The sequence below is a fragment of the Nelumbo nucifera genome, chromosome 7 (assembly GCF_055504915.1).
Source record: "Nelumbo nucifera cultivar China Antique chromosome 7, China Antique-T2T, whole genome shotgun sequence".
In the NCBI taxonomy this organism is placed as follows: Eukaryota; Viridiplantae; Streptophyta; class Magnoliopsida; order Proteales; family Nelumbonaceae; genus Nelumbo; species Nelumbo nucifera.
The window spans coordinates 17,793,919-17,821,862 of NC_142655.1; the positions used below are offsets into that span (position 1 = coordinate 17,793,919).

At 40.4% G+C, this 27,944-nt stretch overlaps 1 protein-coding gene and 1 long non-coding RNA gene across 6 annotated transcripts in view; one reads left to right on the plus strand and one right to left on the minus strand.

The window, feature by feature from the left end:
• Positions 1-3,243: 3,243 nt before the first annotated feature.
• LOC148790233 (uncharacterized) lies at positions 3,244-5,323 on the minus strand. Its single transcript, XR_016078223.1, has 3 exons — positions 5,048-5,323; positions 3,721-3,972; positions 3,244-3,613 (listed from the first exon to the last, which is right to left on the minus strand). It is a non-coding gene; the product is annotated as an uncharacterized LOC148790233 (long non-coding RNA).
• A 10,811-nt stretch (positions 5,324-16,134) lies between these two features.
• CIP111 (Cam interacting protein 111) overlaps positions 16,135-27,944 on the plus strand; it is a 61,474-nt gene continuing 49,664 nt past the window's right edge. For 2 of the 5 annotated variants that reach the window (XM_088892090.1, XM_019199520.2), the window contains exons 1-3: positions 16,135-16,439; positions 16,618-17,335; positions 23,370-23,528. In XM_088892090.1, coding sequence (XP_088748216.1) covers positions 17,030-17,335; positions 23,370-23,528 — 465 coding nt within the window. In that variant the 5' untranslated portion in view covers positions 16,135-16,439; positions 16,618-17,029. The remainder of the gene's footprint in view (positions 16,440-16,617; positions 17,336-23,369; positions 23,529-27,944) is intronic. The other 3 variants (XM_088892088.1, XM_019199521.2, XM_088892089.1) reach the window with 3 other exon arrangements.

The window sequence follows — 27,944 nt, forward strand, 5'->3', positions numbered from 1 at the left end:
AATAAAGTCTGCCGGCTTATTGCTTTGTTATTGGGCTTCACCGTGGCCTTCATCATCTCATCCCTTTTTTATAACAGACCAATAATTTATATTATATCAGCAGTTGTGATTTTGGTTTGTGCCCCTGTTGTGTTCCTCAGTGGCGGAAGCTTAAATGAAGAATCCAATCATCAAACAGAAAGACAAAAGCCCTTCAGTCCTGTTTTTTATCGCGTCTTCATGGCGACATTTCGTAAGAGTCATCCCAACTTTCCTCATTCAGATGATGATTATTACAGGAAGCCTAGCAATGACTATGAGAGGCTCACGGATCGCTGCAGGTTCTCTCTCTCATTGACAACATGGTACAAATAATCTTGACGGAGTGCAGATGGTTGAACAAAGCTGCCATTCATCAGATGATTAAAGATCATCAAGAACTAAAAGAATTGATGTAATCGTTTTCGGTCACGTATCATTTTTTTGTGATGTGTCAATTTTTTAGCTGAGTACCTCGTCATCTCGTCTGCTCCCAAGTGGCCTATGACTCAGAGGCTGAAGTGGAGCTCCCTGGTGGTGAGCTGCCTGGTGGCGAGCTACCTAGTGGCAAACTGCATGGTGTCGAGCTGCCTGGTGGTGAGCTACCTGGTGGCGAACTGTCTGGTGATGAACTACCTTGATGAACTGCTTGGAGGTGAGCTACCTTGATGAGCTGCCTGGTGGTGAGCTACCTTGATGAGCTTTGTTGCCCTTTTAGAGGCCTATAAGGAACCAAATGTCAGAGGACCCGGGGTGGCTAACCCGGCGAGGTCACTCCGATGCCTAAGTTAGCACTTAGTGGAGAGATGAGAATGATATTAGAGAATGAGAGAGCTAGAGAGCAGAGGTTACCCATTATTCTTTCGCCCCTAGGGGGTGAGGTCTTTATATACTGGAATCCTCGTGGGTTAGGTGGAGCAGTTCCTGGATTCCCGCAGTGATGGGACTTGCTTTCGTGTTAAGTGGGGATAAAGCCACCAATTGGTAAGGTTGCCCATTTCCGCCTGACTCAGGGAGTGGGTGAGCTAATATAGCCGTTACAAATCACAATCCCGTAAAATGCGGGGTACGGTGGTGAGCTCCTCGGGGTTGTCAGGTTGGCACCTATGTCAGGCCGCCAGGTCGGTGCTTGGGCCAGGCCGCCAGGTCGCGCCTGGGCCAGGCCGCCAGCTCGTGCCAGGCCTAGGTCACGCCAGGGCCAAGCTGCTAGCTCGTGCCAGGGCCAGGTCGTGCCAGGGCTAGGCTGCTAGCTCGTGCCAGGGTCAGGTCGCGCCAGGGCCAGGCTGCCAGCTCGTGCCAGGGCCAGGTCGCACCAAGGCCAGGCTACCAGCTCGTGTCAGGGCCAGGTCGCGCCAGGGCCAGGCTGCCAGCTCGTGCCAGGGCCAGGCCACCAAGTCCTACCTGTGCTAGGCCGCGCCTGTGCCAGGCTAGTTGTTGCCAAAGTGGTTTCAGGTGTCACCTAGTTGTTCTGAGGTGCCAGGTGTCATAATGTCATTGGAGGGCCAAATCCGCCCTCATCAAGAACAATGCAAGAAAGGGAGGCTTTGCACGGTGTCAGAAGTGGAGGAAACAAAACGTCTACTCGGAATGTTTCCAATGTGGTCGGCATTCCTTCTTTATAGTGTGGTAAAGTATAGTGGAATCTCATTCTTTATTCAGCAAGCAAGCAATTTGAACAGGCACATAAACAAAAGCATTGAATTTCCTATTATTTCCCTTTTCCTGCTCATGTTCGTATTAAGATTCGTAACCTCATGTCTGTTTGAACAACGCTCAGAGAAGTTATTCCATGGAGAATTACAACGAAAATATATTACTAGAGTGAGAATTATGGCCGGAATGCTTGTTTCAATGTCTTGCTACATTACCGCTTTTCTTGTCGAGGTTGGAAGGCTCAAGGTAATGAAGCATCGTAAAAATGTCAACCCCATACCCATGAAAATGTTCTTGCTAGTTCCTCAGTTTTGCTTGTTAGGAGTTATGCAAGGATTAACTGAAGATGGCCTAAATGTCTTCTTCTCAGATCAAGTTTCGTCCAAACCCATGAAAAGACATGCTGGCCCAATCAAGGAGTCTGAAGATTCGAGTGAATCCACGAAAAGGTATGCTGGCCCATTCAACGAGTTTGTGCTTGGAATCGAAAGCTTTATTAGCATTCCTGTTGTTAAATTTTTACCAAGAGGATTGGAATTTGGTCACTCAAACGAGAGTTCCTTGATCAAGTCCTATGGAACGCTATTTCTATCAAGCTTCCTCAACTTTTTATACACCTGGTTCATCTCGAATAGATGTTATAGAGCATGTTCTAGTGGTTAAATTGACCAAGGAGAGCCCTGCCCCCTGCTGGTCGATCCTTAATCTCCATAATGACATTGTCTACACAGAACCATATCGGAAAATCTCCAAAAGAAGGGAACCCAGATGTATGTAAAACTGTATTAATTGCTTCTTCTTGTTCATCACTTGTTTCCTGTCCTTCAATTCAAATTGACCTTTTATTCAGTTATATGGTTATTTGGTTTCTTTCCTTTTTATATGAGAGCAACAAACTATTCCTGTCACAAGATCTTTTCATTCTCTTGTTAATTCAGCAAACATCTTTCTTGATTTTAATTTCTGTATGTAATAATTTGCATGTAAAGTGTCGCTTGCAGCATATTCGAGTGGAGAAATATCTGCTACGCTCGTTGGCGTAGCCTAGGGCTAAAGCCGTGAATACAGATTTAACACCTGTTTCCAAATACCCGATGCCTCTTATGGGAATTCTTCCTTGACATATAAACAAGCTTTTTAATCTACGAGATTGAAGCAAGTGTTTCCATTGTATCATATAAACAAGCTTTTTAATTGTTTCGAGAGAGATAAACACAAAGAGACGTACACCAAAGAGAGATTATGAAAGAGAAACAGGGGAAGAGAGAACTGTGCCTAAGATTCATCTAAAATTTTAATTTATTTTAGTTTCCTTTTAGAAGCATATAAAAACTTTCCTTTCGGTAGTAGTTTCCTGCTCCGGTGTCAAAGTTTGTAATTTAGAGGAACGTGGGAAGTTATAAACGTAGGACCGAAAATGGCCTCCTCGTCCGAATTGAATTTTACTCCTTGTTTGTTTTAATTGGAGAACAGATTGCACCTGAAACAGAAGAAATTTGGGCTACGTGTTCTTTTCTACAAAATAAATCCAAGAGCTACTTAAACCACTGAGTTCATTTGTTCTAAACTCAAAACACTTGCATATTCATGGAGACAATAGTTCCATTAATTTTATTTGAAGTACATCTTAGCTTACCAGCAAAGGTGAATTTATTCATGGGGACGAGCTATTTACAGTTGATCAGAATACATATTAGGAATAGAAATGGAAGACCCTTAAAGAAGATTTGAGTAGTTATACGAAAATAGGAAATTTGATGGTCTTAGCTACGACAAGTAGGCTTAGGGAAACTCGATGAACGAGGCCCATAAGCGTTTGCCATTAGTAAAACTTCATAGAGCTGGCTGTGGCCAAACTTTTCAACAGTGCAGTCGATGATTGGAGTGTATCCCTTTGCCTTTTTAATGGCTCTACTGATGCTGTCTCAGACTGACCATCGACCTGGATTCCACCAAATATGAAAAGAGAATGGATAAGAAAGAAGCTCAATGCCATGAAATGGAGTAACTCAGAGAAGCTCAACGTAATGTGATGTATGTGCACATTACCTGCGTTATTGAGGATTTTGAGGGGGTCCACTCTGTCCTTCAATGCGAGCCCCCTGCTTAAGAATTTGCCTTGGTCAAGATAGGCTTGTAGAGGTGCCATATTTTGAGTTTTTGACCACTCGTGAGCCCAGAATGGCACGCTGTAAGAGCTTGGGCAGGAATAGGATGGCACCAGGGCTGCATTCTGTAAGGCAAGTCTGAAACTTGCACCACAAAATATTGCAGAAGGGAGTTGTGCAAAACACAGAAACTCTGATTTGAATGGCACAAGAAAATGAAGACAGAGATTAAGAGAAGAAAGAAATAAATCTCACACAAATTTACGTGGTTCGGCTTATAACTTGCATCCATAGTTGAAGGAGAAATAAAATTCTATTATAGAATCAATAATGGAGAATATAAAGCTATGCACAGCCTCTCTCATAGAAACCTTAAAATCCCAAAATAACCAAGCCCTATACTTGATTCAAATTAAGTAGATCATGAAGCAAGTCGCAATAAAGAATTTCAGGCAAAAAACAAAACAGGAATGAATCGGGGAAAGTTATTAACTATTTTTTGATGATTAAATAGAGAAATTATTTAGCAATGGAGATGAAACCATTAGGGAATTTAACTGAAATACTCAAGCCAATAATATATCTGATTCTAGAAACTGTTGGTCTTGTTCCATACTAGTAGCTAGCTGCAAGTTTCAGGGGCTGTTAGATGGTAGTTGTTCGACCCATATTACACACTAGGGATTGACTAGAGGAAGAAAAGAGAGAATAAATGAAAGAAAAAGAAATGTTGGAGCTACTATTTTGCTTAATTCTACAATAAAAATTACAAGGGGTGAGAAACAAAGATTTCCCTGCAAAAAGGGTGGAAAATGGCTGAAAATTTTATGTCCATTTTATGGAGAAATGATTGTAGTCAACAGAGAGAAAAACAGAATATACCTCAAACCTATTGAAAGCATTGTTTGGTTTATTGTTGTATGTCAGAATTTTCCCATTCTTCTGACTTGGGAAAAGATCATGAATGGGAAAATTCTTAGGAACTAGTCCTGTCTTTGTTGTACAACAAAGAAAACAAAAATGAAAAAGAAATCTGTGCTTAGAGAAGACTCAATAAATTTAGTGAAACATAAGATTGCACTAACAGATCTCCTCCTTAATAGAAAACTACCACTTGACCAAAACATAAGAAAATTATTTTGAAGGTAAATAAAAACTTTTATAAAAATAAAAAAGAGAAAAAAGGAAACAAACACAACAGAAAAAGGCCATAGAACAAAGAAAGATACACATGTACAAGAACAAAGACTACTCATAAAAAGACTCACCACGAGGACCATTGCTAGATCCCACCAAACACCAAACCCAGATAACCAGTACTACACTACTACCCCAAACACCAGCACAACTCACACAACCTAGAATAACAAGGACCCGACGCCTCAAAATTTCAACTTTAGACTTTCCTCTCCCACCTCTTCTTCTACCCCTAGCTGACTTTGAACTTCTTAATGCCTTATCTACTTTGACCTAACCGTCCACGTAGAATTCCACTAGTTTACTAAGCTTCCTACTTCCTAGAAAACCCCCAAGATTGAAGGTTTCATCTAACATTTTCTTCTTATGCTACTTTGGAGGTTAGACTTAGACCCCTTTTAAAAGAACACATCACCTCTCGGTCTTCTAGCGCTACACCTGCCAAAAAACCTCTCTTGCGAAATCTTCCTCACCCAAAAAGGATAAGCCCAACAACTTTGTTACAAATATATCATTATCCACATTGGTGTACGCCTTGAGGCTAGGCACATAGATTTTGCCTCAAGGCTTATAAGCCTTTGTTAGAATGAGGTGTAATTTGAGGCATAAAAAGGCGTAAGTCTCAAGTACTAATGATTAATTAGTGATTTAATGCAAAAAATATATATGTATTTTTATAATTTAAAGCATATAGAAAAAACACTTCAATTATTATGGGTCAAATAAAAAAGTAAAAATGAAAAATCAATTTCTCAGTATTTTATTGAGTCCGGTGCAAAAATGATGATATATTAATCTAGTTCTAAGTTTCTTTTGGATAAATCAAGTGAGATTTAATGGATCTTTTTTCTTTTTAATCGACTACATTATTATTATTATTATTATTATTATTATTTGCATAGATCTAATCAACTACATTGTTTCCTTTCTTTTTAACTATTGGATGACCATATATCTAATATTAATTAATTATGCAAATGATTCTTCATATGCTTTCTTCCTTCTAAATTGGTTGTTTATATGAAATATAAAATGTTTATAATTGTTAGTTGATTAGTTATTATTTTATTTAATGCTTAAATTCCAAAACTTTGCTTATAAACTTTTAGTTTATGGCTATGTGTAACTTCTATCATTTTTGATGATGCACATTTTGGCAGTTCCCGGCTGGCTAGTGACTCAGATGCCTAGCTGAATAATCTCTACCTGGAAGGTGGCTTGAACACCTAGCTGAATGGTTCCTACTTGGAAGGTGGTTTGGACGCCTAACTGAATGGTGACGAGTTGGAAAGGAGGGTTTGATGCCTAATTGAGTGGTGACGAGCTGGAGAGGTGGCTTTGATGCCTAACTGAGTGGTGACGAGCTGGAGAGATGGCTCTGACGCCTAGCTAAATGGTGACAAGCTAGAGAGGTGGCTCTAATGCCTAGCTGAATGGTGATGAGTCGGAGAGGTGGTTTTGATGCCTAGCTGAATGGTGACGAGCTAGAGAGGTGGCTCTAGTGCCTAGTTGAATGGTGACGAGCTGGAGAGATGGCTTTGATGCGACCTGCAAGGAAACAGTGTTAGAGTGTCCGGGTTGCTTTACCCGGGGTGGGCACTCCGATGCTTAAGTTAGCGAATCAGAGATTTTAAGATAACTAAATATGAGAGAGCTGGAGAGCTACGAGAACTAAAAATTGTGCATCTACCTGAGTATCAGGGGCTGATGCCCTTATACAGTTGGGTTGCCGTGGGTCTCGCAAAATGCTCCCGGAATCCTCGGCCCACAACGTAGAGGTCCATTCTACTTTGGAAGGAGGATAACGTGCCAGTTAATAAGGCTTACCGTTTTTCCTCCGATTCGGGCGGGATGAGGATAAGGCTTATGGTTACGCAGCATGATCCCAAAAGGTTCGGAGACAACTGACAAGCTTCTAGAAAGGTAGATCGCCAAGTTGGCGACGGAGACAGATCACCAAGTTGCCAGATCGATGATAGAGCCAGGTCGCCAGGTCAGCGACAGAGGTAGGTCTCTAGGTCGGCGGCAGAAGTAGGTCGGCAATAGAGGCAGGTCACTAGGTAGGACCCCATTTTGGCTAAGGCAAGTTGTCACCTAGGTGATGATGGGATGTAGTCCAGTTATTTTGATATGCCATGTGTCATGATGCCAGTGGAGGGCCAAATCTGCCCTCATCAATTTTAATTTGGTATATTATATATTACTTTCATTGATTTACAAACTTTAATTAATTTGTCCTTAAATTTTGAGGTTTACACCTTACAACGCCTTGAGGCTTACGCCTCACTTTTTGGACAATCACGCCTCAACTACGCCTTTGGCCTTTTAAAACATTGAATATCCACTTGCTTTTCCAAGCTTTCATTGTCTCCCAAGTCCCAACTACCTACCCTCAAAACTCCGAGGCTAATTCACCTCCAACCTTGCACTAGTCACTCGACTCCTCCAAGTCCCCCGGCGACCGCTCCTCTTCCCCACCCACATTTGCTCAAGTAGAACCGTAGAAGGATCAAGAAACAACCCCTCACTACCCCCCAAACCTAAGGACTCCGGCATCATCCATCGAATTGGAATTCTCGGCTGCACCAAAGCTCTGCACCATTATCTCCCATTCTTCCCCACTTACACATGTGAACAAGTCTTAAGGAATGCTAGCTCCAAAACATGCTCCAAAACATTAGCCAGGATCAAGCTCTTAAATTCCTCAACACACCAGAACTAAATTTATCTCTTATATATGGTTGGTTGTTGACTTTAACCGCTCCCAAATAGTGGTCATAGGAGCTCTACCCAAATGGCCAAATCGAGGCTGTGACCCGAAATTGTGCAACAACCCATCTACTCCATACCCGATTTTCGCAACACTGGGACAAGTGATGACCCAAGTAATTCAAAACATGAAAAAAGGGGTGATAAAGCTCCTTCCCCTTGATTCATGGGTAGTCCCACCCATGGTTTTCAAAGAACCGTTCAAACGGTTTTGACCGGGTTTTCATTTTTTTGTTAGAATAGGCCAACCATTTGGATAAAAAAACGGACCCCTTGACCAATTCAATCTCCGAGTCAGTTTTAAAAACCATGATCCCACCTTCTTAGCAAAAGATACTATAGCCATACGAGAGGCCTCTCTTCTACCCTATTAGGGAGGAAGGACAAATATCCCTGTTACCAAGGGAGTGCTCTCTAGAATGCTGACGACTTGACCATAACCAAGATAGCTCCTCCATCCACTAGCCTTTTATGCCTTTGACGACTTGGCGTGAACCAAGTTGCCAATATGAAAAATTCTCCAACTTTGCCGATCCCCTTAAAATTTTCTTTTATTTTTAATTAACAAAAAGGAAACAGAAAAAGCAATGGTGGAAGTCTCACCCCCTAGGTAACTTTTCATGGCTTCCCCTTACAAAAGAAACCACTCTTATAAATTCTCACATTCTATAAGCCCTTTCACCTGTTATACTCTTTTCCAAGTCCTACCATATCCTTTAAACAAGAAGAAGAAAGGTAAAAGATAATTGTATTAATTAATTAAGAGAAATTATAGGAAGTACAATGAAAGCATAGTAATCCTTAATACAATTTAAGAGACACAAGGGCCAAGGTGAACTCCTCATGAGAGGGTTACTAGCAGAATTAACGGCAAATCCTTTTCCAAGTCCTACCATATCCTTTCTCATTTGTTTGTATGTGTATTGTTTATTATATTCCGTACCCTTTTTTGTATTGTCTCTAATTTGCACTTTTCATTACTTCATCAGAAAATATAAAGTGGGTTGTGTCATGCCAACACGACAAGATTTTGTGGATTGTCTATGCTTTAACAGGTCATGCCATGTCAGCACGTGGTCCTGGGTGGGTCGTGCCCTACCTGGCCTAAAACTCTTCAAAGGTTAGGCCTACAACACAAGCCCAAACGGGCTCAGCCATAGGCCGGGGTGTGAGAGACATGATTTTTTATTAAACAATTTAAAAAATATATAATGAAAAGCTAAATAAATTAACTAAATAGACAAGAAATTGAAAAAATCTTAAAATTTTATTCTATATGAATTTTGATGTATACAATTGTTTATATATGAAATTAAAAAAAAAATTACAATATAATTTGAATAAAATAGTACAATAAAATTGAATATATATATATATATATAGGCATGTTCCATGATAGGGTGCGGCCTATACCAGCATGGTCCACTTTTTTGTTCTATATCATGCTGATGCACGAGCCTCAAAACCCAAGCCCAACACAACTCGAGGTACGGATTAGCCCAATTGCTACAGTGATCGACTTGTGTTGGGAAAAGCCCACTTTATATTATTATGAAAGATCAAACATTGGAATAACAAAAAAATGATGAAGGTAAAAATGAAAGGATGCAACTTTGGTTGATATTCAATATGTTAATGATTAGTATTCATTTTTATTGGAAAAAACTTTGTTTCATAGTGTACATCCCATTTAATGATAGGTCAAATAAATATTAAAATAACAAAAAAATAGAGGGTAAAAAGGATCATGATTCAATCCGTTCCAGAGTCTAATCCTATTTTATCGGATTTGGATATCTTCATTATGGATTTTCGGATTGGATTAAAAACTAAATCAGATTCGATCAGATTGGATTGGACCTATAATTTATCATATTGGATTCAGATATACCCTTATTTGAATCTGATCTGATCCATTTGCATCCCTATTGATGTAACCGTTTCCGGTCACGTACCAATTTTTTTGTGATGTACCAATTTTTTGGCTAAGTACCTCGTCATTTGACTTGCTCCTAGGTGGCCTGTAACTCAAAGGATGATGGTGCTCCCTGGTGGCGAACTGCTTGGTGGTGAGATACTTGGTGGCGAACTCCCTGGCGGTGAGCTACTTGGTGACGAGCTCCCAGGTGGTGAGCTACTTGGTGGCGAGCTCCCTGGTAGTGAGCCACCTTGATGAGCTGCTGAGTGCACTGCCTTGGTGGCGAGCTCCCTGGTAGTGAGCTACCTTGATGAGCTGCTGAGTGTGCTGCCTTGGCGAGCCTCCTAGTGTAGTGCAACCCTATTGCCCTCTGCATGAGATGATCTGCTCCTCTTTGTAGATGGCAGGAGTCGAGCAACCTGCGAGAACTGAGTCAAAGGACCCGGGGGTGTTTACCCGGCGGGGCCACTCCGATGGCTAAGTTAGCACTCTGATAGTAGAGAGCTTGAAGATGATATTAGAGAAATGAGAGAGCTAGAGAGCAGGGGTTACCTCCATTTTTCATCCCCCTTCCCCTCTGGGGGGTCGGAGCTCTTATATAGCGGTGTCCTGACAGATCTGGCGTAACCACCTCTGACTCTCTGCCGCAGTCGTTACTTGCTAGGGCTGAGCTGGTGGGCGTAGGTAACCGTTGCAGGGTATGGCCCTGTCAGACATGAGGCGTTGTCAGAGTTGGCAGGCACGATGCCGCCTGGCCAGAGACATGGGTGCAGTCTCCAGATCTGGCAGGTACGATTGTCAGGTAGGAAATCTTCTTGCGATACGTCGAGCTGCTCTGCAACGAGCTACCTTGCACCGAGCTACTTTTCACCGAGCTACCGGTAATGTGCCGAGGTACTTCTACCCGAGGCAGGTCTTCGTGGCCTACTAGAAAGCGAGCTCTTCGTAAGATGTCGGACTGCCTGTGGCGAGCTATGCTGAGTTGCCTGTAAGTGGCGAGCTACTTGTGGCGAGCTATGCCGAGCTGCCTATAGCTAGCTCGAGCTGTCTATTTGTCAAGAGGCTGCACTTAGTTGGCATGAGGTGCTAGGTGTCACAATTTCACTAGAGGGATAAATCCACCCTCATCACCTATAAAAAGGGAAAGTGTAATTAGACTTTTCGACGAAACATTATTACCATCCTCATTTTTATTATAGACTATAAAAATATATAATGATTATAGAGAAATTGGGATACAATGGCTAAGGAGGGACAATAATAGAAATATAAAATACTATATATAATATTATAAAATACAATTGGAATAACAATAACTAAAGGGGCAATAATAGAAATAGATATGTAATTGGAATAATAATGACTAAAGAGGGGTAATAATGGAAATAGCTAATTAGATTACCCAGGTATAATAGCTGAGGGACAATAGTAGGGGCAATAATGGAAATAGATAATCAGATAACCTAGGTATGATAACTAAGGGACAATAGTAGAAATAGAAAAATCAAGTCTTTCGACGATAACCATTCTCATTTTTATAAATGGTAGAGATATTATATTTTTATAATTTTTATATTATTTATTTTTTATAAAAACATGTATATATGATGAAAATAGTTGAAAAATACTTTCATTTTTTTGTTTTTCTTTATTTAAATTGTTATGTTTCCTTTTTAAAAAAATTATGATTTAAGAAAAATAAATCTGATTGGATCAGATTCGAATATCCAACATCCTTATTGAATTCGAATCTAAATCAATATTTATGAGATTCGATTGGGTTGGATTGGACCTATACTTTATCATATTGGATTCGGATAACCCTAATTTGAATCCGATCCGATCAATTTGCATCTCTATAAAAAGGGAAAGTGTAATAAAACTTTTTGAGGAAACATTGTTACCATCCTCATTTTTATTATAGTTTCTAGAAATATATAATGGTTATAGAGAAATTAGGATACAATGGCTAAGGAGGGACAATAATAGAAATATAAAATACTATATGTAATATAATAAAATACAATTAGAATAACAATAACTAAAGGGGCAATAATAGAAGTAGATTTGTAATTGGAATAATAATGACTAAAAAGGGGTAATAATGGAAATAGATAATCGGATTACCCAAGTATAATAACTGAAGGATAATAGTAGGAGTAATAATGGAAATAAATAATCGGATAACCCGGGTATGATAACTAAGGGACAATAGTGGAAATAAAAAAATTAGGTCTTTCGACGATAACCATTATCATTTTTATAAATGATACAGAAATGTGCCTAAAAGTTTAGGAGACCCCAACTCTAATCCAACTGAAGATACCTAAAATTGTCCTATGAAGACTACTAAGGGGGAAGCCCTGCAAGAAGGTGAATGGCTTGCTTCAAGTCTATGAGTAGGAGAAGAATCAGAAGATGACTCACTTACAAGGAGGATGCCAAAGAAATTCCCATCCTGATGTCTTTCAATTCTACATGAAGGGATGAGAGACATCTCATAGGGACTCCCTCCACTTGGATAGGAGTTCCTGTTGAAGAGTATATGATGTAGGCAATACTTGCTTGTCCCCGAATCTCAAAAAAACTTGTATCACATAGGATGATGAGACCATCTATTGCCAAATCCGGCAGGCTCGAAAGGAATATGGGTTAGGGGATATAGCCTGATCATTGGCATCTCTAAAAAGGAGAAAACTTAATTATCAAGGCTCAAACTCTTTGCATGGCTGCTTGAGGAGGGTTGTCTTTATCCATGAAAACCTTATCATTGAAAGATTTCTAGGGCATTTCTCATGTAACCACCCTAAGGGCCAAAGAAAAGAGAGTTTGGTAGTTAGTAGACCAAGATGAGGTCCGGTTTGAGATGTGAATAGACCTATTCATAGGTTAGGTAACCCAGTAGGTTGGCCTGGCCCTACCCATTTTTTATCGAGTTTGGACAAAATTTTAGGCCCATGACAAGCTCAAGCTTTCTAAAATAAGCCCAAGCCCTACCCGATAATATTACACCATAAGTAAAAGTAAGTGTTTCTATGTCCAAACCAGGCTTCAAGCTTTATATAAGGGCCAAGCTTGCCCTCAAGCTTGGACATTTTCTATTAATAAAGAGGCAAAGCTTGGCCTCAACCCGTCCCAGACCGACCTATGAACAAGTCTAGATGTGAGGGACTTGAACTCTATCACTTCTAAAGGTTTGTATGAGCCATAGGGCAATATAGAATAAGATGATAGATGTCTTGAAGGGACTAATCTCACCTAGGACAAGAGGCAAAGTTGGTGATTTGTCTTCTGTGAATAAAACTTCAAACTACAATGGCATTATTACAATAGTGTTAGAGGAAAAATTGTACCTTAGTGGAACCTTGAGAGACCATATTAGATTCCAGATTTTGTTGGGGCTTTGGCTAGTATTACACAAGCCATCCTCTAGGTTTTATGGCTTCCAGGCGAGCTAATAACCAGATTTTGTGCTATAATTACCATATTTGCTATAGGCAGAGATGGCTTGTCCTCCATAGGTTGTTGACAAAAAGAAATGGTTGTGATTCTAGCAATTTCCCCCCATAGTGAAGACTGAAGAGAGTTCTAAGCCAAAGAGGTCCCATTGCAAAGTATGCTAGTTTATAAGATTCGAGATCAGGGGGTGTTTTGTAGTGTGGATTAGAAATTGGTGGGTGTGGACTGGTCCACACCACACCCTGTGGTAGGAACCAATCCAAACCACACCACAGTCCACAACTGTTCTTAACTGTGGACTGGACCAGTCCACATCCACAGTGGCCATTCTGTAGGCAGTCCACACCATACTTTTTGATTCCATTATCTCATATACATTTATAAATGATCTACACCAACATTTTAAAAAATGACCCGAAAATGGAACTGTTTTGGCCACTGGTTTCTGGGTCGACGATCTGACCGTCCGAGTTGACGATTTGACCGCTCAAGTCAACGGGTTGTTGACTTTTTCAACGGTTTTTGGCCAAAACCATGTTTGGGGTAAAATGGAACTGCTTGCCTGGACGGTTCCTTGGCTGAACAATCCGACCGTTCGGGTCAACGGCGATTCGAAAACCTTGATCTACACAGTTAATCATAAATATCTAATTTTTGCATTTTATATGATAAATATATTGAAAAATGCATCAATGAATTATTATTAACCTATAGATATTAATTTAAAAAACAATAGTAAAATAATTAAAAATTTTAAAAATATATTTTAAATATTTAAAATATAATTTTATTGATAAAACGTTAAAATTTTAAAAAATAAGTAAAATAATTAATATTTTATTGATAAAAATATTAAAATGTGAAACAAACAATAGGGTAGCCTTTCAGGGAAAGTGTGAAGTAGGGGATCAAAAATCAAGTGTGGATGGCCCCTAACCACGAGATTTTGCCATGGATGAGAAATTGGGGTGTGGACAGGACCTGCCCATGCTATATTGGGTTGTGGACAAGACCGGTCCCGTCCACACCTAGCCGAACGCAACCAATTCCCATAGACGGTCCTATCCACGAGATTTACACGATTCCAAACACCACCTAGAATAGACACGCAATTCAGTGGGTAGCTTGGCAAGTGAGAATCCAAAGGTCTTCCCAGATATTGATAGCCCTCTTTGAACCATCCAAAGGTCTTTAAGCCCAAGATGGCTTATGCCTAGCTTGGGCATGAAAGATTGAACTATTTGAAAAGTACATGTACATCTTCTTAATTTAGACGACTCAAGGATGATATTATCATATTAATGTTGGGTAAGAAGCCTCCAAGCTGTTTTGGCTAAGAGGGCCATGTTAAACTATTCACTAGGCATTTGGTCAATGCTATGCAAATTAGGAGTCAAGCTTTGTGGCGGGAAAATGCTGTAGCGAGAGGAGTTTGGATCTGCCCCTCAATAGAGCGTACCACCGGGTCTCTCAATAGAGCATACCACCGGGTCTCTGGGTCTTCCCGACCCATCGACAGCCATGCGAGACTTACGAGTTCCAGAGCACAATTTCAAGTTTCAACTGTTTAGGCTGGGCTCGTAAAACCATTAGGCTACGTTTGTTTGGGGTAGAAAATCAAACTGGGGTAAATTTTACACCCTGGTAAATATGTAATTTTACAAAACATTTTGATTTAGGTTTACATCGATAATTGATGTAATAAATACATTGCTAGTTCTAAGGGTGCTCATGGTTCGGTTAACCAAATCGTGGGGTGATTTTCTAGACCGAACCGACTTATTCAGTTTTTAAACTTAATCGAACAAAAACCGAACTGATGCAACCGGTTAACCGTGGTTCAGTTTTTTTGGTTTTTTTATGCACTGAAAATTAAAAAAAATGGAAAAAAACCTCTTGCAGAAGAGACTGAGAGAGATGAGAGATTGAGAGAGATGAGTGACTCAGTTTGAGACTGAGAGAGAAGAGACTGAATCTGAGACTCTAAGTGAGTGTCAGGTGAGAGAGAGAGACTGAGAGAGAGATAGAGAGAACAGTGAGTAAGTCTGACCCGTTGGGGAAGAAGAAGAGTCTGAGAGAGAGAGAACAGAGAATGAGATAGTTGTTAAGATGAACAACAACTCTAGCCGACTGTAGAGTGCCTAGTTTCTCCTCTTTCCGGTCGACCTTCTCTTAGCATCTCTCATTCATGGTGGAACAAACGGAGAGTCATATATGAAGCAGTCGAAGGTGTTCCTATGTTTGATGAAAACTGGAAAGGGTAAAAATCGTTTATGGTGTGGAAAAGCATTTCCTGGGTTCAAGACGCTGAGAGAAGCTATTGAAGTAAATCTTGAACACCAAACTAGAAAGGTGGGATTGTTGATGGTGATTGATAAGCGGTGGTATCGGCTACTTCAGATTTGAACCTGTCTGCCAGTTTGAGTAGAATTCATGGCAACATTTGGCTGTTGCGTATTGGCTGCTTCAGGTGGTCAGCATTTCATTTGGTCTGTATCTGGATAGGACAAATTTTATTTCTATCCTTCTAGGTCTCCGTCCATGCTCAATGTTCATTGGATTGCCAGTCTAAGTAGTCTTGTGCTGGAATTTGATTTAGGCGGGATAGCTGTGGTCGCCGCCAAATGTTCTTTGAATCAAGCACAAGGTTGAAAAGCGAAAACCAGTTAGAGCAGTCTGGAAAGGCCAGACAGCCCAGTCTGGCACCAGTGATATGTTCGATTTTCAAAGAGAAAGGCTGAAAATCGAATTTTTTTATTCGATTTTCAAAAAAAAATTTAAAATATAATATATAGTATTATATAAATATATATTACTATATATATCGATCGATTCAATTAGCCGCCGCTTTTTTAAATAGTTAACCGAAATCAAATCAAAACTGTCAGTTTTTTTAAAACATCAAACTAAAACCGAAACGACCGGTTCATTTAACCGATTTTTCGATTCGATTTCGATCGGTTCGGTTTTTTTTTCACCCTGCTCGGACTCGCTCTCTCTCTCTCTCTCTATTCTCCCTCTCTCTTCTTCTTCTTCTTCTCCTTCTCCTTCTCTCTCGCTCTCTCTCTTCTCCTTCTCTCTTCTTCTTCTTCTTCCCCCTTTTTTTTTCTCTTTCCGTCAGTTGCAGCGGCAGATCTGAACCCCACCTCCGAAGGGAGAGCCGGAGAGGACCCAGAAGGAAAAAAAAAGCGCTAGTGAACATCGGTGTAAATCCAGCCCAACCGAACAAATACGCATTCATCTGTTAGCCGATAGCCATAAATCTGTTTCTGGTATCGGAGGCTCAGTACGCATTTGCAAGTCTAGCCCAAGCGAAGGTATTCCCCTGCCAGTATTTGTCCTCACTTCCTTCCTTTTCTCTCTCTCTCTCTCTCTTCCTCTTCCTCTTCCTCTCACTCTCTGCTGCTGGTCCTTTCATGAAATACTCAAACTTGTCTAATACACTCTCTGGAACAGACACCAGAACCCTCACATTGTTTATGTTGCTGATAACAGGCAATATATTTTACTCACCAGAGGACCCATGTGCAGTGTCTTCCCTTCTCTGAAATCCAACTCTTCTAACTCTAATCTAGACCACAGAGAGATGACCAAACTCGTTGACAGGTTGGGTTTCGGTCGGCGTTCCTCCAACAGATCCACCATTGGCCTTATGTAGTCGTTGATCAGAGATGCCTTCGCCTCCTACACCAGCTCACCCCATTGTTCACTCCAAACGCGTATAAAATATCCACCGATGTTTCACACCGTTCTTCCAAACGTAGAAGAGTGTAAAAGGTGCATTCGGCCGGTTTGCCTTTTACACTGACACATTTGACGGTTCTGGCAGGCGCCCCTGTGACGAAAAAAAGGCGAAGAGAGAAGCGATAGAACACTAGAACAGAGGCGAGGATTTGAGATAGCAATCATGCCTCCGAAGTCCAAGAGACATTCAAAAACTCCATCTAAGCTCTCATCATCTTCAGACCAGTCGGAAATTTCTCCTCAGACACCACCATCTTCATCATTAACGTCTGTTCCAGAACCAGAAGTTAGCGAAAACGAGCTTTCGCGTGCTCTTGAAGAAGCTTCGATCAAGTACCCTTCATTGATCTCCAAATCTGCTTTTATCGGCCGCATCACTGATGCTGAGACCAGTGGTCATACCGCTACAATTTGGCTTTCCGAGTCTGCCATGGTTGCTTGTTCTATCTTCCCTGGTTCCATTGTTTCGGTAAGTCTTCGTTTCTTCATTGACTTAGGATGTTATTTGGAAAACGAAAATGGAAAAACTATTGCTATCCTATGCAGTGTTATTGCTTGTTTTTTCGGCAATGTCGACCTGAATTTCATTTCTAGTTCAAGTTTGACCCTAGTATATTTGTACGAAAATTAGCTTTGGTTTTTAGCAGCCTACCTTACGTGTCTGAATTTGGAAAGAAGTTTGAACTCCATTGGTTTGGGAAGTTGGCTTTGCACACTCTACACTCAGCCAGTTTTAGCAACTTGGCCAATTCGGTGGTTAGTTTAGTTGCTTGACTTTTAAAATCGAGTACATTCTTTTCCTGATGAACAAAGTATCTACTTACTAAAGAAAATGGAGCATGTCCTGACTACAGAATAAAGTTTTGCAGGTAGACTACATATTATTGTAACTCTAAGTATGAAGCCCACAAAACCATAAAAAAATTTATTCTCTACAATCTTTACAAAACTGCTGTGTTCCCTTGTGCAATTTGCAGAACCCAATAAGTCTTAAGTGATCATGAAAAGGAACAACCTTCCTAGATTTAGAAGTCACTTGGGAGAACTGATTATATCGTGAGTGAAAGGACAACCCATCTGCCATATCCTTTGTCTGAAGAACAGCTGTTGTCTGATTGAGAAATGGTGCTGCATCTTCTAGCCTAGCTTACCAGGTTAACCAATAGGCTAACCTACAATTTTTGAGACTAAGTGAGATGATCCATGCATAGCAATCCTTTGCAAAGCTACTTTTCTTGCTGTCATTATATAAGGTGCCATAAAAGCTTATATGTTAGTGCATGTAGGAATAGGATGCAGCTTCTCAAACCATGGGTCCTTAAGCCAAAGACCAAAAAAGAAGAATGCGAAGTTCTACTTGTTGACTTAGAGGTAGTTATTCTTTGGCTCAGAGATGGAAATGAGAGACCATGGATATTCAGACACCATGAAGTGGCTTTTGTATTTGGATCCTTGTGTGAAGTTTGTATTTGTACATTCAGCATTCCCTTTACAAAGTTCAGTTTTGCTAATTTTTATAACCAAATTGCCTTTAAATCAGTTGCATTGGAAAGCTTTAATAATTTTTGCCAATAAACCCATAAAAGTTTTGAAGTCAGGAAGAAGTGATTGGTCAGTTCTCAGTGTCAATAAAAGCAAAAAGATTGAGTGGTGGAAAAGAGTGGGTATTAACAAATCTGTATGACCCAAACTCATATAGAGAAATGGACTCTTTCTGGGAGGAGTCAGCTGTAATTAGGGGTTTATGGGAAGGTCCATAGTGTCTTGGTGGAGATTTCGACATCATAAGATACACAAATGAGACAAACAACCCAAACCAGACCATAACCACGAGTATGAAGAAGTTTAATACCTTGGTTGAGTCTTTAGAACTAAAAGATCCCCCCTACTTCAAGCTTCCTTGGTCAAACTTCTAGGAAAACCAAATTTGTTCAAAGTTTATAGATTCCTTTTCTCTATTTAGTGGGAAGAGTTGTGGGGGGAAATGTAGTTTTGAAAGCACTCCCTAGGGTAATCTCTAACGATTGTCCTTTGAGCCTAGATCAAGAATTCAAGATACCCATCTAGGGGGCCCTACACCTTTCATGTTTGAAAATATGTGGTTGGAAGTACCCCACTTTATCAGGAAAATAAAAGAGTGGTGGGTGGAAGGTGGAATCAATGTGAGCAACAAAGGAGTGAGTTTCATAAAGAAATTGAAGAGACTAAAAGGAAAAATCAAGGATTGGAATAAGGAAGAGTTTGGGAGACTTGAAGAATCAAAAGAGAGAATTGCAAAAAGGATTGAGAGCTAGACAAAAAGGAAGCCCTAAGAGAGATTAGTCTGGAGGATAGATCAGAAAGATGGAATGTAAAAGTGGAATTAGAGGAGATTTTGAGAAAGGAGGGAATCTCTTAGAGACAGAAATCAAGATGTAGATGGCTTGTTGAAGGAGATGGAAATACAAAATACTTTTACTCTTTGTCAAATGAAAGAAGGAAAAACTTGATCTCTAGTATAGAGGTTGAAGGTTGGGTGGTAACTTCGGAGGAGGAAATAACAAAACATTTTTTTGGAGCACCTCATATCAATCTTTGTTTCCTTGAGAGAGTGAAGTTCAGAGTTGGGGGAGTTAGATTGGATTAGGTTACCAGAAGTCCATGTTGTCATTCTAGAGAGAAGCTTCAGTGTAGAAGAGATATATGAAACAATGTTTTCAATGGAAAGATCTAAAGCACCAGGGCCCAATGGTTTCTTGATGGCCTTATATCAAGATTGTTGGGAAATTATAGAAGATGACTTGGTGGATAGCCTGTGCAAGTCTCACTTGGAGAAAATGCCACATTTTTAGTCCTAGTGCTTGAGAAGAAACTCCAATGGATTATAGGCCCATAAGTCTTGTTGATAGCCTGTGCAAGATCATAGCTAAAGTTTTGGCGGGAAGGTTTAAAACTATGTTGTCTATGGTAATATCTCAAAATAAAGGAGCTTTTGTGGAAGGAAGACAAATAATTGACCAAATTCTAGTGGCAAATGAATGTGTGGCGGAGAAGGAAAAACAAGGAGGGAAAAACTTGATTTGCAAATTGGATCTAGAAAAAGCCTATGAATGGTGGATTGGACCTTCCTCCTGAGTTTGATGGAAAAAATAGGGTTAGGAGAAAGATGGAGAAAGTAGATAAATGGTTGTGTTATCTTGGCACACTTTTCAATTCTAATCAATGGTGTGGCAAAAGATTTCTTCCCGGCTAAAAGAGGTTTAAGGCGAGGAGATCCTTTATCCCTTTTTCTTGTTCTCCCTCATTGCTGAGGTCCTGAGTAAATTGATGAGTAAGGCTAATCTTGAAAACCAATTCAAAGGGTGGAGAATTGGAAGAAATGATGTTGTTGTGACTCATTGCTGTGACTCTCACATAATCATTTTTTGTGAGAGTTGTACAAAGCTCAACATAAGGAATCTAAAAGCCTTGGTTGATTGCTTCCAAAGAATGTCAAACTTGAAAGTCAATTGAGGAAAAAGTTGTGTGGCTGGCATAAATTTGGGAGAGGTTACACTTTACTATTGGCCGAAATCCTATGCTGTGAGATGAGAAATTGTTCCCTAGAGTATCTAGGTATACCTTTGGGAGGAAACCCTAGAACAAATAGTTTATGGAAACCAATAGTGTAAAGATTTGCTAGATAGCTAACCTTATGGAAGAGAAGCTATATCTCTTTAGGAGGAAGAATCGTGTTGATCAAATCCACCTTAGAAAATTTTCCCATCTATTACCTTTCCACCTTTAGAGTCTTGGTGAAAATTGCAAAGCAGTTAGAAAAAATGATGAGGGATTTTTGTAGGAGCCAGGAGATGGAAAGAAAGATCATTTGGTGAATTGAGTACAAGTGTGTAAACCTAAGTAGCAAGTGGGCTTGGGAATTAGAAACTTGATTAAAAGGAAGGCAATCATGGTGTAGCGGAAGACAGACTGTGGCACAAAATCTGGAAGCATTCATGGTGTAGCAGAAAATGGTTGGGATGCAAAACTAGCACCTCACATTGCTTCAATTTCCCCTTGGATGGAAATCTCTGAGGTACTACCTACTTTTCTCAATTCTATCCATTTTGATGTGGGTTGTGGGAACAGAGTCTTATTCTAGGAAGATCTCTGACTTGGAGATTTGCCACTCAAATTACAATTCCCAACACTTTACTCATTAACAAACCTTAAGAATGAACCAACCTCTTGGTTTGGCAAGCCTTCAACACATGGTTTAAACTGGGATTTTGGGATCAAAAGGGGTTTGAGGGACAATGAATGTGAATCCCTTGTCATATTATCCTACTTTCTCTCTTGGAAAAGGTTTTCCTAGATCAAAATCTTTTTGAATGGTAGAGTTTGGTACCCCTCCCCTGATGGCCACTTCTCATGTAATTCCTTCTTTAACCTTCTTATTAGCTCAGAACCCACGGGGTAAATCTCCTAGTTAGAGAAATTTGGTGCAAACCAATCCCTGCTAAAGTGCAGTCTCTGTGTTGGGAAAGTTTCCTTGGGAAGGTTAGCACTTGTGACGTGCTATAGAAAAGAAGGCCAAATAATTGCCTTTCTCCTCATGTGTGTCTCCTTTGCAAGGCCAGTGGTGAGACCCTTCCTCATTTACTACTCTCCTGTTTGTTTGTGACTACTTCTGCTCTCTTTTTGGTTGCAGATGGGTACCCCCACAGAATGTGGTTAGCCTATTCAATTCCAGCTTCTTGAGGCAACAAAAGAAAAGGCAAGATGTCTGTGGAGAATAACAAGAGCAGCCCTGGTATGGACCATCTAGGAAGAGAGAAACCAAAGAATCTTTCATGAGAAGAGTAGGTCAGTGGAGAAAGTGATTGAAACCATAAAGATCAGATATGCACATTGAGCAAAAACAATGGAACTCTTCAAAGATGTTTCTACAAATGACTTGTTATGGAAATGGACCGAAGTTGCACAAACAGATTTATGATACACACAAAGAAGCAGTGAGAATGGAATGGAAACCTCTAGGGCCAAATAAGATGAAACTAAATTTTGATAGACCTCCTTTGGCAATCCGGGGAGGGCAGGTATAGGGGAAGTCTTTAGAAGCCATCAAAGAGTAGTAGTGGCCTTATTCTCCGGGCCAATTGATTTTGGAGATTCGGTTAAGGCTGAAATAATGGCCCTATTACAAGAACTAAAACTAGCAATACAGCTGGGTGTTAGAGAGCTTGAATTAGAAGGGTACTCCTTATTGGTCATTTCTTGGGCGAAACAAATCAATTCAGTCCCTTGGAAATATAGATTTTCCTTAAGGGAAATTGACTTCCTTGCAAAAATTTGCAACACTAGTTTTGGATGGGTAAAAAGAACAATAAATGGGTTGGTAGATGTCCTAGCAAAACAGGGAGTGGACAGATCCACTTTATTTTGGGCAATGTTGTAATCTGTGATAGTAAAAAGTGGGGATGACAAAACAGATTTGGGTGGCCAAGCTGCTTTCTGTTGTTTTTGGGCTACTGTGTAGCTAAAATCTTGTACCTTTCTCAATCATTAATAAATACTCACTTTGCTTGTCAAAAAGAAAACTTGCTAAGATTTAATATTTTTATTAACTTCAGTAATTGTTTTTATTAATTTTAGTTATTAGGTTTCAAATTTTAATTTTCTGACAATTAACCAATTAAATAGAATTTGAATATGAAAGAAATAAATGGAATTTGGATTAGTTAAATTCTCTCTCTGAAATACAATAGTCTAATAATGGAAGAGGCCTATAGGAATATGCTAATATAGGCTAATGAAGGAACTTGAAGGGGTGGGACCTATTTCTTAGAATTCTGTCTCTCTCTCTCTCTCATTATTTTTAGGTGATTTAACTACTTATGATATTTTTTATTAACTAATTTCAAACTGTTATTTGTTTATGGGCTGGGATGGGCCCCACTGTCCTTGAAGTATTAGGCCCAAGCTTGGCTTTGAAAATTGAAATTTGTGGACCTGGGCCAGGGCCAGACTCAAATGGTCACTTCTAAGCAAATTGCTTTTGGTTTATTAGATTAATGAGGAGAGGAGAGAGAATAAAATAAAAAAGGAAAAAAGAGTCAATGAATTTTAAGCAATTTAATGGAGTAATTGAGAGGAGAGAGAATTAGTGGAATGAAAATGATTAATGAGGAGAGATAATTAAAGGAGTTAATGAGAAAGAGAAGAGAAAGTTAATGAGAAGAGATGAAAGTCTTGAAGACTTAAAATTTATTGGCCACTTAAGTTATTTTATTCAATTTTAAAAATAAAACTTCAAAACAACCAAAAAATAGATAAATGGTAGGGGTCTAGGGGAGAGCCATGCTGACATGGCATGTATTGTTTTATTATATATATATATATATTTATTTATATATTCTGTTAATGTGCTGCTTAGTCGTTAATGTTTTGCTTAGAATTTCTGACAGAGGCCTTTTTGTTGCTTTTTTTTTTTTAATTTTTTGTTACAACTTCTAAGAGCTGATTTCTTGTCTACCCATTAACAGGTATCACTTGCTGCTTCAAGGAAGAATTTTTTAAGTGGCTTTCCTCTTGACTCATTAATGGACAAATGTGCTGATCACATTGGAGTTGACATTTCGAGTAAAAAAGGAGATGATATAGGGAAATACTTTGTTCTTGCAGTGGTCTTACCTTCCTGTAAGGTTTGAATATAACTTATAGTACCATTTAAGATTTTATTTCATTTTAATTCAGTAATTTGTATTTTTAATAGTGATGAATATACAACATAAACAAACTAAAAGTGAATTGCAAAATAAGATAGGGAAGGTTGGGAATAATCTCTAAGGGTTCAGATTCATCTGATTGGATTCTGTGTTCATATTTCATCATAGTTGTCCAGGCGATGCCTAGGTGAGAAGGCACCCTTGGAGGGTCGCCATACCCAAGGACCCACATATTTTTACCACATAATATTTTTTACAATTTTATTTTATGATACTGTAATATTAAAGAAAGTCAGAGTGTAGAAGAAGATGAGAAGATTGTATGTTGAGTAATGAGAGTTAGTGTGATAGTGGAGTGCCTAGTTTGTTAATAGTGGCGACGGGGGAGAAGATGATGTCAAAGGCAAGCTTCAGCTGGCAACAAAATGGAGGATGATATTGGTTGTGGAAAAGAAAAGGTTTCTGCTGGAAGAAGTTGGAGGATGTTCATTAAAATTAGAGAAGATAAGAGATCTGTTGTAGTCTTGGGGAGGGAAGCAGTCTGTTGGTTTAAAGGTTTCCTTGATGGAACAATTTTTGCAATCACAGAGCCTGAATGGAAAGGAGAATTGGTGAAAGGTAGGAAGAAATTCTCGGTGGAGAAGAAAAGCAATAACGGGGTACCTATATTCAACTAACTGAAGCATTTGGAAATGGAAAGAGGCAAGTGATTTGCATACCGGAAGGAAAAAACAAGCAAGGTTGGATTTTAGTTGCTGGTGCTCTCGATGACTTTGAACAAAGAAGGTGAGGATTGGGAAGAAAATCAGTCCTCCCTATCCAAAAATTAGTTGCTGATATGAGCCTAGCAGTCTCACAGGTTGAAGAGGAGAAAGAAAATCTAAGAGGTATCAGTGGAACTATTGTGTGCCCAAAGCTTGTATTAGGAGGACCATTAGAAGACTGGGTAAAGAAAAAGGTGATAAGTCTCAAGGGGGAAGTGATGGACTGGAATGGAATCCTAGCCGATGTCATGAAGACGATTCCTGAGATTGAACATGCATTCCTGTTCCCGTTTGAGAAGAAGGCTGCTATCTTGGACCTTGGTCACCCTCTTGAGGTTGCGGCTAAGATACAGACATGGGAAGGTTGGGCCTTGCTACAGAGTTGGTTTCCATCCGGCAATGAGCTCGTGATGGAGGAAGAGGAGGTTTTACAAGTGAAACTGATTGGGCTTCTGTTCAATCTTTGGAAGCAGGAGGTCTTCTCCAAAGTGGCAGATCTCTGTGGAGGATCGCTCATTGCAGTGAACCTTTCATCCCTTCAAGCCGCTAAGATCAAGATTCAGGGTTCTCATCCACAGAGAGTTCTGAGGTTTGTTGAGATTTCTTCCGGTGGACAATGGTGGAGAGTCTGGCTAACTTTGGAAGTTGAAATGGTGCTTTAGGAGAAGGGCAAGGAGGTTGGAGAAGATGGTGACGTGTCCAGAGTGATGCCAAGTGGACAAGAGTTTATGGAAAATTAGCAGAGGGTATGTTGGTTCTGCTGTAGAAGGCGAACCGTCGGGCCTTAAGTCATTAAAGATGAGCTCTTCCAATTTTTTTTGAATTTCGCTGTCCGGTCAGACTGACGGCTAAACCGTCATTCGTGGATATTTTGAGGGATGGGGGTAAAAAAGCTGGTCCACCCGCTGAACCTGAGTTGAACCGACATGCTAAACCGCCTCTTAAGCCTGGGCCACATGATAACATAAAGTGCACGTGCGGAGCTTTTAATAGGATGATGGGGGGTGACATTTTCGATCTATCATCGTCCCCATTGTCCCAAGAGTAGAAGATCAAGACTGTAATCAGTCTTGAATTCTAATAGGTTTTAGGTTTACAAAACAGAAGAAAAAGAGAAAAGGTGAGAGAATAGAAGAGAAACAGAACACAAGTGGTTGAAAGGAGGGACAGATTCTTTCTGATCTGCCACTGCCACTTTCTTATTATTTATAGGTTATGTTTAGTACATAATGGAAATGACACATCTGCCCTTAGTACTTACATAATAAATAAAGTAAATAAAAGCTGAAATAAATAACAACTGAATTAACAAACTGACTCAAACTGACACTACTATAACTGGAATAAATAACTACACATGCTGTCCTACGAACACAGTGGGGACCACTGTAGTGGGGCCCACATCAGTGTTCTCTAAACTCCCCCTCAAGTTGGGAGTAGATATCTATCATTCCCAACTTGGATAGGTCTGTCTCTAACTTCTTCCTTGGTACAACCTTGGTGAGGATATCCGCGAGCTGCATATTAGATGTGATGTATGGAAGACACACTTCTTGTGATGTGACCCTTTCTCACACAAAATGTCGATCAACTTCGATATGTTTAGTTCTGTCATGTTGCACTGGGTTGTGGGCTATATTAATAGTTGCCTGATTATCACAATACAACATTAAGGGTTTTTCATAGTCAATACCCAACTCTTCAAGTAGTGACCTCAGCCACAAGATTTCAGCCACTCCATTAGCCATTGACCTGTATTCCGCTTCAGCATTGGAGCGGGAAACAACACTCTGCTTCTTACTCCTCCAAGAGACAAGGTTACCTCCTACAAGGGCACAATATCTAGAGGTAGACCTTCTGTCATCAACACTCCTAGCCCAATCGGCATCTGTATAGACTTCCACCCTCATGTGATTATTGTTCTTGAGCAGTATACCTCTACCTGGGCATCTCTTCAAGTATGCTAATATTCTCTCTGCCGCAAGAAGATGAGAAGTTCTGGGGGAGTGCATGTACTGGCTAACAACACTAACTGCATAGCTGATATCCGGCCGAGTGAGGCAGAGATATAGGAGCTTTCCAACCAACCGTTGGAACATAACTTTGTCTTCAAGAGGCTCCCCGCCCTCTGCACTAATCTTGTGATTTTGTTTGATGGGTGTATCAGCCAGCTTAACACCCAACTTTCCAGTTTCCGCCAACAGATCTAGAACATATTTTCTCTGAGAGATAAAAATCCCCTGCTTGGATCTAGCAACCTCAATACCCAAAAAGTACCATAGTGTACCAAGATCTTTCACCTCAAACTCTTGATGAAGGAGCGATTTGAGGGACTCAATCTCATGACTGTCATTTCCTGTCACCACAATATCATCAACATATACTGCAAGTAGTGTCAGAGAGGACTCCACCCTTTTGATGAATAGTGTATGATCTGACTGGGCCTGTACATAACCAAACTTTCTAAGGGCTAATCTGAACCTATCAAACCAGGCTCTAGGTGACTGCTTCAAACCATACAATGCCTTGTTCAGTCGGCAAACCTTCTTACCTGTCTCTGTATCATAGAATCCAGGAGGCAACTGCATGTAAACCTCTTCCTGTAAGTCTCCATTCAGAAAGACATTTTTAGCATCCATCTGAAACAGGGGCCAAGAATGATTTGCTGCAAGGGATAACAAAACTCGGATGGTGGTCATCTTGGCTACTGGGGCAAAGGTCTCCAAGTAGTCTATACCATAAGTCTGAGTGAACCCCTTTGCAACCAGTCGGGCTTTGTACCTTTCAATAGAGCCATCAACATTATGCTTCACAGTGAACACCCATCTGCATCCCACCGGTTTCTTTTCTTTTGGTGGGTCAACTAGTGCCCAAGTATTATTCTTCAACAGGGCATCCATTTCGACTTGCATTGCATCTTTCCATTCTAGAACTGATAAGGCTTCTTGCACTGTCCTTGGAATAGGGACATCGGCAATGGAAGTGAGATAGGACCGGTAAGATGGAGACAAACGATCATAGGATAAGAACTATGAGATGCTGTGAGCTGTAGAGGTGGTGCAATGTCGTTTCCCTTTGCGAATGGCAATAGGGAGATCAACGTCATCCACAAGAGGGGAAGTGGCAACAGTGAGAGGTATCTCAGTAGGCTTTGGATCTGGAGCCGCGGAAGGAACTGGAGCTGGCCGGGACTGCCGATGACTAGGATCAACCTGCCTGCATCGCCTGTGATAGACTCTCAACTCCGGCTCCCTCTGACCACCCTCACCACTACAGCCTTCATTATCCAGTGGAATAGGTAAAGGAACAGCCCCACTCAAACCAGCCCCACTTCCACTCTCACTGCTCTCCCCCTGAGGAAAGAAACTCAAAACAACCCCACTCTCACCGCTCTCCCCCTGGGGAGAAACCCTAGGATAATAGGGTGTCTCCTCAAAGAAGGTGACATCCATGGAGACAAACCGTTTCCCTAAAACCGGATCATAGCAGCAATAACCCTTTTGAGTTTGTGCATAACCAAGGAAAATGCATTTGGAGGCCTTAGATTCAAACTTGGAATGATGAGGCCCGAGAAGCTGAACGAAACAGGTACAACCAAAGGTTTTAAGGGGAATAATGAACAACTCCT